This window comes from Anguilla rostrata, chromosome 4, assembly GCF_018555375.3.
Source record: "Anguilla rostrata isolate EN2019 chromosome 4, ASM1855537v3, whole genome shotgun sequence".
Lineage (NCBI taxonomy): Eukaryota > Metazoa > Chordata > Actinopteri > Anguilliformes > Anguillidae > Anguilla > Anguilla rostrata.
The window spans coordinates 15,335,144-15,346,343 of NC_057936.1; the positions used below are offsets into that span (position 1 = coordinate 15,335,144).

General features: G+C 37.2%; 1 protein-coding gene across 1 annotated transcript; it reads right to left on the bottom strand.

Annotated features, from left to right (window-relative positions):
* Nucleotides 1-1,618: 1,618 nt before the first annotated feature.
* LOC135252621 (neuritin-like) lies at nt 1,619-8,214 on the bottom strand. The gene is made up of 3 exons (XM_064330904.1): nt 7,844-8,214; nt 4,535-4,679; nt 1,619-2,500 (listed from the first exon to the last, which is right to left on the bottom strand). The coding sequence occupies exons 1-3, from the start codon at nt 7,896-7,898 to the stop codon at nt 2,272-2,274; spliced, it is 429 nt and encodes a 142-aa protein (XP_064186974.1). The 5' UTR covers nt 7,899-8,214; the 3' UTR covers nt 1,619-2,271.
* Nucleotides 8,215-11,200: the final 2,986 nt, after the last annotated feature.

The following is an 11,200-nucleotide window of genomic DNA, read 5'->3' on the forward strand; positions in this document are numbered from 1 at the left end:
GCTTTTGTTAAAATATAAACACAATTGAAATGAGGGGGTTGAAAGTGGGGGGCATTAGCCTGCCAGGGCCCCTGGTGGGGATTGAATCCCTGGGGTCTGAATCCCTCAGAACTGGTGACATTAGTCCAATACGTCAGATTTCCTGTTTTTTTTCATATGTATTTAAATGTGGACAATATTAAGTATGCTTCCGTGCTGCCTTCGTTAGAATATGTTAACAATAGCGTTGCATACGTTTTAAAGTTTTATTCATGTGCTTGTTTATCCGTGGATTGTTATTTAAAGGGCTGACGTGGATATTTTCAGCCAATTTTCCTGAGCAGAACAAGAGCGACAGTCAGTCAAACAATGTAATCATTTTACATTTTCTGTAAAGCTAATACTCTGTAAGTTATTAGTATATTGTATACGACCGAGCTCGCACCACTAAAATGTTTTACCTATTTTTAGTAGAACTATGGTGAACTTTGTTGATCGTTAGCTTGCACACGCTTACGCAGAAAAATATGAGAGAAAATATGTAACTTAACTGTATGCCTTGATAGCTTCATGGCCAGAATATTATCGGAAAAGTAGGCTATGATATTACCATGGACTAGAGTTGGCCAGTATTATTCCTGAAAATAAAAAACTATCTGCATGTCTTTTATGTGAGTTCAAAATGCGTACATCGTGTACATCTTCTGCATGAAACACTCCACTCCATCGTACCACTCACTGTCCAAAGCTGGAGCTGTAAGCTATTTCCTGTCGAATCAATAAGGGCCGATTCGGTGTCATTTCATCAGGGGTATCCTGTCAATTATTAATCTGTTTGTCTGTGCTTAGCACAGCACTAGTATCTCCCACTGCGTTGAAATCTCTTCGTATTTAATGTATCCCTTACATGTACCCTCCATAAAAATGAAGTATCTGTAACATTTTAAATACATGCATTTTTTAAAGAAGACCACACACTTGTTTTCAAACAATAGCTGGTTTATTTAATATATTTTTATATATACTTTGTAGCAACCTGATGATGTCATCTGTTTTAAAATCCTTTTGGGTTTGGCAATTCCCTTTTTTTCCTAAATGTTTTCATACATTTATTTATTTATCTATTTATTTATATAGTTTTGGGATATTTCAGTATTCTGTTCAAAATCACAGGTTCCAGCCAACCACTCACCCTAACCGACAAACAAACACACAAACAAATAAACCTAACAAACTATTTCAGTTCAAAATACAGTGAAACATGGTCTGTGCCTTGGCAACATCAAATTTAGCTAGCAAATGTCACTTTACCCTTATAATTCATTTTATCACTGGCATGTTCTTGTGCTATGAGACTTTTTTGAAACATGTCTTCTCAGTAAGTTATGTAGGCCTATGAGAGGACATTCTTTCAGAAGAACAGGAACACGATGTGGACCGGTGTAGAACAGTGCACGTTATTTCTCGTTTCATGTGAGCCATTGAAAGCCTTCGTTATCCTCTTGTTGCTCGGGATGTCCTTTGCCTTTGTCGTTGCCTGGTATAATCCTTTAATACAAGTCGTACACCAAATGGCTGAAGCCGTTCCTGAGTTGCCCTTTAAAAAAAGTTTTTTGTTTTTTTTTTTAATCTCCGCCTCTCTTCTGGGGGTTGCAAGTGAGTAGCCTACATACAATATGAATGCATTATATTCTGACGAACGACCTAGACATACTTAGGGGGATATAAACATTTGTTTAGAAAACGAAAAGATCAAAAAGAACTTTTTAACCAAAAAAGAAAAAATTTAACTAACAAGAAAGCATACCGGGGTAAACTGTAATCGTGTTAGTCTATTTCAAATGGACAGATTTTAATTACAGTAAATGCTTTTCTATCATGGAATTTCACAATGTCATATGCGTATATGAGCCTCCAAATGCTTTAACAACAGTAGCTTACTGTAATGTCCATAATGTTTTTTTATTTTTTTTTTAATTATTATTTATTGTTGGGTTTATCATAATAATTAGTGGGTCATGAAGCCCACAGCTGTGAATGGGCGAAATGTCAGAGTAACTCCAAATCAACGCTGCTAGCCATTTTAGTGTGACTGAACGAAGGTCCGTTAAAATGCTTGAGCATTTCCCAAGGATGTGCTGTCAATGACTCGAGCATTTTCAGGTCTCTTCTCCTTCTGATTGAGCTGGCTTTCGGAAGTACAAATCCAGTTAGGTGTAGAGTACGAGAATTGCTTTTACTAGATGTTTGAGAAGTGTTTCATGTTGATAGTCTTTATTTTTTCATTCTTTGCTAAAATGCAAGCCAAGTCACCAGCGCAGAAACGACTGTTAGAAGCATCGTGAAGCCAAAAGGGACTCTTGATTTAGATGCTCCATTACCTCCACCGCATAGTTCAAACAAGCTACCCCGAAATTCCAAGTTTTTTGACTCCTTTTTGAGTTTTTCCCATAGATCCGTCGCTCCTTCTTGACAATCCGCCAGCGCAGCCGTGGCGCATGCATGGAAGTTGTCCCAATATCTGCAAACCAAAAAGGAAGCATATTTTAAAATAGTATAGCCTGTACAAGTAGGCCTACTGCATCAAAATGGTCTAGCCTATTAGTCTTTGCCAGGGTCTCTCTCTCTCTCTCTCTCTCTCTCTCTCGTTAAGTATGTAAATGTATGTTTAATTCGTTGGGGGGTAGACTATGATAATGATGCTACTGCCAACAAGAATTAAATATTAATATATGAAGCTGTTATGGCTTCAAACAGTGTTGTCTTAAATGTTAGGCTATACATTTGATTTAATATTTACATTTTATTGTCATATTCCAATGCATTATTTTTCCATTACCCCATGTTTTCAATTTCTTTCATGGTGTGAGTCTATTAAAAATACTGATAATTTCCCTATATTGATAGTACTTAAATATGCGACACAAACCTGTTATAAAGGCTAAATGTAAATCTCACACAACTCAGTCACCCTCTGAGCCAAGGGAATAATTACGAATACTCAAAAGTAGTTCGATAGACCATTTGAAAACATTGTGCTTTACTCCTGACACGTATTGAATCCAGCTTCTCAGAATCAGCCCATGCTACATTAACGTGGGGTTTTCAATATCACACGATAATTGCCTGGACATTACAAACACAGTATATTTTTCACGACATGTCCTACTGAACGTCTTCATCGACTGTAAAATCTCCTGTGTTCAAAATGTATTAACTGACAACTCGATAAATAGAATAACTGGCACGTGCAGTCTCTTTTTTCCAACCGACTCTATGTAATTTGTTCTGCCAGTGAATCAGATAGGCCTATGGTTTAAAGCATAATTATACAAAACTAAGATCGAATCATGTTGCGAAGATAAACAGGTCGGTGATGTTGCTTTCTATTAATTTATCAACCTAGTATAGACTTCAAAATAGTTTCTTATTCTTGACGAATTACGTGATAGGATGATGCATGGGGCAACTCGCGTTTGCCTCTATTGCTGCATTTCAGATACATCCACAATTGTCCTCGGAAATTGGATCGTTCTCCATCTCCTCTTCTCTACACAGCGGAGTCTCTAGAGATGCGCATGCACCTGACCCACATTTAACCCTTTATCAGCTGTTTTCTTGAAAAGATTTGCTAACAGCAGTAAGCTACAGTACATTGCATTTAAAGTATTTTGAAATACTTTATATTATTTATTTTTATGGTATTTATGGTATGGTATTCGACTTCAGGGACAGGTTTAACTGTACCATTACAACATTTCTGTAAGAGGGAAACGTAATACAATTTATATTCTCACATTAACAGCTATATGTGTCATTGCAAAGCCGCGTTAGCTAATTTACATTTACCTAAACATCGCTTTCAAGTGGACTTCGGAAAATAAGTAGGCTAAGACTGCAATAAATATTCTGCGATAAATGCAATATGCAATAATAAATGTCATTTCTCCCTACCGTTGAAACTACAGTATATATAGGCTGCCTCCGATACATCAATATCAATACTTAATATGAACAGTTGTTTCTGGGTTTTATTTGAAATCATTATTCCAAATATATATATAATATATATATATATATATATATATATATATATATATATATATATATATATATATATATATTAAAAAGTTGACCCCGGTATACATTGCTCTCTCGTTCAAATGACCATAAACTGTAAAAATATGTAGCCTAATCTGCATTTCAGAAACGACTGTCCAGGATTGTTTTAGCGTTAAAATAAGAATGAACTGATTGAATCATCTGTCTGGATCAACCACCTCCAAATCTAATCCAATCTAAAACCAATCTAATCCAATCTACTTTATTGATGTTCACCCCATAACCCTTGCATGTAAAATTGCCTCTTCTCTTTCCAATTAATTGCTAAGAATTGAATCGAGAAACTCCCATACTCTTGCTGCTGGTGATTTTGATGATCTAGATATTGAATTAATGTGGGGGTCTCCTGCCATCTGTCTTCCAGTGGCAGCTTGGTCTTGGTATGTCTGCACACTTTCTGAGCAAACTCTACAGTTTTTGTACTTCAACTTACGAGCAGATGGTCTGTAGATTTCTTTTCTCGTCCAGATCCTGTGGGTAGTTGACCATATTTTCCCCCAATTTTAATAAACAGTCTGAGAAACCTTGAAATACAGTGTCACATTTCCCCGCAGCTCTCACTGCCTGTAGCAGATACACTGAAATTAGAGAAAGAAAATTAAATGCAAATTGCATGGGATATATACACTGTAACTCGATTGATAATCCGGCGCCAGCATAGATAAATACTGCCGCATTTGGCATATAACGTAAGATCGACAGTGTTAGTAAATAAAATAAAATAAAATAAAAATAAAAAAACATCACCTTTTACATTACAAGATCAACACATAACATAAAAATATAGCCTACATGTAGAAAGAAATGGTGATGAAAAGTAAAACAATAGTATTTTCTATTTTTAAATTATCAGTATGTGTATACTTTCATCTCCATTATAGCATAATTAAAAAAAAAAAAAGATATTTATATATGCTACGCTATTTTCGTTTCTTTACTGGTATTTCAGAATGCTGCGCGGCATGAGATGCCTATCCAGTGCACGCGCTCCTTGCTGCTGCGCACAATCAGTGGAAAAGGACGATGAGGTAATGCTTAATAGAGTAAGAACTGGGGGCGTCTTTGTGTTTATGCGTGTGGGGTTTGTCCCGGTGTGTTTGAGGTGGTGTAGGTCTTAATATCCGTGCAAGACAGTTCTGCGGAAATCTGCAACTTTATTTGGATGGCACGTAGGACTGCAGTTTTTGTGATAACACTGGCTCTTTAGCTCGATCACCACGGTTGAGTACATTCATAATTATATGATCGACAAATACCGAATTTTCTAAATAGTCGGCTACCGCTGTTGTTGGAAATTAATTTTGAAATGTTCGTGGGTGTGGTGTGTTTTCCGTCCTGTCGGTCGTGGTTCGTTAAGCGGGGGATTTGGTCAATTGATCATATTGTTACGATTCGATTTGCGCTCCGGGTGAACGGATGTGGTCCCACATAGGAACCGCGTAGGCTACCTTATTTATAGGCTACCTATTAACTCCGCTGAGGGCGGCTGGGCGGGAATGAGTGGGAGACTGCTGTCGGCGTTGGACCGGTCAATGAAACTCTGGGAGAGATCAAGGCAAGGGGAGGGACAAAAAAGAATGGTTTGTGGGACATCACGTACTATTCTATTATCCTATTACTACCTTCTACTACGGTTAACGTAGGCTATTACAGGTACAATAGGAAGAGCAATAGCCTATTTTAGATCGTACCCGATTTTCATCCTTATTCTCATATTCCAGCCGCTAGTTTAATTCTCACCGTCGTTTTGCGAATGAAATAAGGAAATTAAAAAATAATGATTGGAGTAACTGTCGAACGAACGCCATAGAATCACTCATAGTTTTAGACTGAAGTAGCCTAGTATGTCTGATTGCATATATCACTGCAAGATCAGGCTCTCTGTTGGTGATGGGTTTTTGTACACGCACACTCAGCCTTTGTTAACCTTCTATGTACCGATTCATAACTCGAAATTGATTAGCCTTAGAGCTTGTGATATTTCGTTTTCATTTAGCGCCTGCTGATTACAAGTAAGCTGGCAAATATCCCCACATTCGTTTTCTAAACACAGGCCTACTAGATGCCATGAAATAGGCTAAGTTTGATAGAACAGTTTGGGTAACAATCTCAGTGGTTTAACAGGACACACTGGTCTCGCAGCCTTGGTGGTTATACATATTTGTATTTTTACAGTTTGCGAAGAGAACCGTTACGCATTATAAATAAAACATCGCTCGATATAATTAAGATGTAAATAGCGCAAATCTAGAATACCTACCCCAGCCTTTGTCGTACAGCTTCTAATGTCAAATATCCTATTTATGTATTCATTTATAGCCAAAATAGTTGCTACATTACAGTACAATATATTCGGGAGGGGAATACAGGGTAAAACTAGAGCAGCCTACCTTTGAACAAAATAGGAACTAGGCTATGGTTTAATTCTAATGGCAGCTCACGAGATAATTTCACGTAGGATAATCCTTCTCTGAAATCACACCTATGCTGCTGCATTTTGCAGTTACGCATGAGATACGCAAAGAATGAAGCTTTAATATGTAATAAAATAGTTACGATTGCCTTGGTGATAGGTCTGGTTGTACCAAAGCGTTTGTTCCAGTTTTCTGTGTTACCAAATTGAGTACAGTAGCCTGTAGTTTTTATAAAACTTAACGAGTAGCTATTGTTCTGATTATTTACTTCGGTACAGAAGTGTGCGAATGAAACAAACGTTTATTTTGTAATTCATACAGGCTAATATTTTAACTTGATCTGTGCTAATTGTCTGTAAAATATCATTTTCTCCTTTTTGTAATTTTACGGATGAATGCTGAAAAATGTCCAAACACTGATAACCAATGTATCATCTACAGTAGGCTATAAAGCCATATGATATGATCTGTCTCCTCCAGTAATATATATATAGATTCTGTTTCTCTTTATTAAACCTCTCTCTTTAATAATTTGTTTTTGCATTTTTGAATCTAAAACAAATTTATCTTTATTTTTTTAATGTATTAAACTCGGCTTACCGTTTTAGCGTAGCCGGAGACAGTCGCGTTTACTCGTTTATGTAGGCTATGTATTAGCCTATTCACTTCAGACCAAAATGCATCGTTAATAATTTTACTTGCATAGACTAAGTGTTTTCGTACACGCCTTTCATCGCCTTCACTTAAAGTCAACGAAAGAGAAAATATTTTACGATATAGCAAGGTTGTTGGGGTATCAATTATTTAGCTATATTCGCCGTGCAGCGCGAGGAGACCATTTTTTAAAATGACCTTAATTTCGAGATTGCCTACACATTTTTTAGCCTACTATTAATATATTCTGTGGTTTGACATAGGGTATACATTTAAATTTTACGAATCGATATTGACTGTAAGGTTTATTAAGACACCATTCAGCTAAAATGTGCTTTAGAATGATAATAACACATAAATAGCTTTCATTAAAAGTTGTGTGAATTTCTGATGTGGGCTAACATTTTTTTCATGCAGCACGTAACCTAAATACTTCAGTGTATACCACGGGATCCTGTCTCGTGGATACAGATAAATGAAGCAAGGAAATACATTTATCAAATTATTGTTGGAAAAATTATATAGGTCTATAATAGGCTATATTCTTGTTGTTTGTTCCCACTTCGTTGCTGGTCAGTTGAAAACGTAGTAGGACTATATTAGGTACTATTGTAGGCGTACAAAAATCAAGAGATACTTATCCATTATAGAAAATATATCATGCAAAGACTCACCTAACTGAACTGCAAGAAACAGTGCGATATATCTGCCGCCCCAAGTTAATCCCATCCTACGTGTGGTAAAACCATTGGCGAATTCAGATATTAAATACTTGGAAGAAAAAATGAGAGGAAAGTCTGCGTATCAGACATTACTATCAGTTCCAGCTGCAGCAATGAGTTCCTGCGTGCTCCTTTACCATTTCTTCCGCGGTTGGAAAGAAGAGAATTGCGACGGTGCACCACGTTAAACGAAAGCGGTAATGCTTTTTCCCTCTCACGCCCACATGGCATGGTTGACGTAGGAATGATCGCCAAACCTCCCTTTCCTCATTTTCTCATTTGCTAGATAAGGCAAGCCTTTTTTCTTTCTCCCTGTACAGACTACGGTGATATCCACACGTGGGTCATACATGCGCATGTACACAGAGGACCACGGTTTATGTCTTAAGAGAGGTGGACGTGTTGACCCAGTCGTGACCGCGGCCTACCTTACCAGAAGTGTGACATTATGGGTGTTCTGCATGACTCGTTATTAATTCATGGTTTGGCCGATTGGGATGTTTTCTGTTAAACTGACCATAGCCTGTGCCATATAAAATATATTTAGTATGTTGTCTACGCATCGACCATGCAGACGCCAGACCTATATTTGTATTCCTCTAAAACCGCTGAGTATCTACTGAATATCTTTAAAAACTCATCGTATATAGGCGTGCATGCTATTCCCATAAGGGAACCGGAATAGATTTCTAAATTCTTGTTTATTGTGTGTGGATGTGCGCGTGTTTATTGGTGGTGGGTGTATAGCCTACTGCAGAGCTAAGCCAGGGCTGTGCTGTGTCCAACAGTGCGACAGATGCCACTTGCTCTCCAGCCACTATATAGCTATAGAAGACGCCCCGAGGTGACCTCAGGGCAGTTATTTGTATTTTACACCTGCAGTAGGCCTAAACAGCGCATAATGAGTAATATATTTCACAAGGACATATATACAGTGAGGTACGACGTGAACGCAGATGGCTATGGTCTGTCATAGCCTGTCAATTATGTACATTTCTTTTAAGCAAGAGTATTTCACAACAACGACGATCTCCATTGCTTCGTTTCAATAAAAACAGTAGGCTACAATTAACAACAAGCAAAAATGTATGTAAAAAATCGAATTAGTTCATCTTTGATGGGAGCCGCAACGCGTAACGTACAAAATAGCCTACGCGATCTATGTTTGCTTGCACCAAGACAGCAATTGTGGTGAAGACCTAATAACACTATCTTCTGTTACCCTAGGAATTTACATTACGACGTAAGTCTGTTTTGCTTTTGAAGACACCTTATGTGTAACCTACCTCATGTGCACACGTAGCATAGCCTACATTACGATATATGCACACAAAAATAATATTGTTAAAAATAACTGCGTTTGATTTCTATGCGATTAAAATAATTCTAAGTGGCTAAATCTTTTTCACTGACATCATGGTGGGATACAGGAGAGAATTTGGATTTGTCGGTGGTGAAGGGACTGATGAGCATTCAAATGAATGAAATACCCTGAACATGACAGTACATCTATTAAGATAAAGAATTTCTTGGTAATCTCTGCGCTGACGTCAATGGAAGTTAGAAAAAGACCGTTTATATAAACATATATAGCATGCTATATATATATACATATATATATATATATATAATTTTTTTTTTTTTTTTTTTTGCCGAAGGATTGTCCACTGCAATGAGCAGACCGACTTAATCCCAGCTCAGAGACTTCTGTCCCTCAGCCGAGCACATTTCCAAATCCTGAGTAATTAGGTCCCCAGACATTCGTTTAAAATAGTGGGGATTGCATGATGTGCATTTAGATGCGTGGATGCTGCAAGGCATTGCTTCCTTCTCCCAGAAGGACAGTTTTGTATCGATGGGTATCTCCTATCTATTTTCTGCGCACTATTGAAAGCGAATATGTGAAATACTGAATTACACATTTAAACGTATTTAATTAGCATATTCTTTAATGATGTCATTGCCTCCGAATAATTAAAAAAAGATCGATACACTAATAAAACGCTACTTTTATAGCACTGGCCGATTAGTTTGTGTTCACAGGTTTTCATTTAATCCCTTATTAAATGGTGTAAAAACGCAAGGATAGTGAACGCCTGTCAATTAAGCTATATAGCGGCGAATACAAAGTCCTGCATTGGCATTAATGAACAACATTTAATTGCACGCGACTCAAGTTTTATGTTAATATACTTTTTTCTGTCCTGACACAGTGTTCATAAATGAACAATGACAGAGGGAATAGATATTAAGGTGTTATGGGCAACACCTATTGGAATGGAGGCTTACGAGACTGACGGAATGTGTAGGCAACATTATCTGATTTTCTCACCCTCTTGTGGCCGGTGACTGTAATGGCCGAAATGAAAATCCACAGTCATTTCGAGATTTTACCGGTAGTAACCATAACTATCTCAATATTATATCTCTAATATCTCTTCAATTAATAATACAAAGCCATGCAAAAAAAATCTGAAAGTAATAACAACATTTGCTAGTAACATGCTATCAATTTTACCCTGTGTGTCAAATGAAAATGCTTTTCTATGGGTGTCACCGGGCCATCTTTACACAAAAACAGAAACCCACATACAAGGAGCCCATTATTTTTCCATGTGCCCTTCCAAAACAGGGCTCTAAGTCGGGGGGAGGGGATGGGGGAGTGATAAATTTCACCACATTAAACATTTTGCCAGGATCTAATTTACAAGTGAACCATGATTGGTTTATCCAAAGAATTCACTGAGCCTAGGCAGTAAAACCACCTGTATGTTAAGAAACAATACATACAGATTTTATGGATCAAGAGGAATTTTCAGTGTGACATCTATTCCTGGTGAGTGGAATATTGTGTCATCACTTCCACAGTTGACAATGTGGGAGAACCTAATGATGTAATGAAGTGCTTCGCTTGAGACTCTTTTGATAAATAGCATTACTGAACTGAAAGTGACAGACTGATTTGTGTCCTGTGATTCGACCCTCCTTTCCCTACTGACAATTTTACTGAACAAAGCAAACACCTATGAATTGCCTCTTTTGACTCGCTGAGACATTACTGAGTTTATACAAATTTTACAATGAAATGAAATAAAGGACACAGTGGCTACATATTCCCTCTTATCGTCAATTCAATTTCTAGGCGTAAGTTAGGTCCTAGAAACTATTAGTTATATTTTGATTTAAGGCACAAGAAGCGAGCAACATGTAAGTTGCTTAACTGAGAATAATACAATACAATTGTTGACAAGTGAGAGATTTAGTAAAAATATTTATATCATAATCAAAACAGATAAAGAATTCACAAAG

What these genes read in the sequence shown, in the direction of transcription:
- LOC135252621 (XM_064330904.1), bottom strand. Translation starts at nt 7,898, where the DNA reads ATGGGATTAACTTGGGGCGGCAGATATATCGCACTGTTTCTTGCAGTT. An exon ending in GTTTCTTGCAGTTCAGTTAG is followed by an intron (nt 4,680 to 7,843) that starts GTGAGTCTTTGC and finishes CTCTAATTTCAG; the next exon opens with TGTATCTGCTACAGGCAGTG. An exon ending in AATCTACAGACCATCTGCTC is followed by an intron (nt 2,501 to 4,534) that starts GTAAGTTGAAGT and finishes TTTGGTTTGCAG; the next exon opens with ATATTGGGACAACTTCCATG.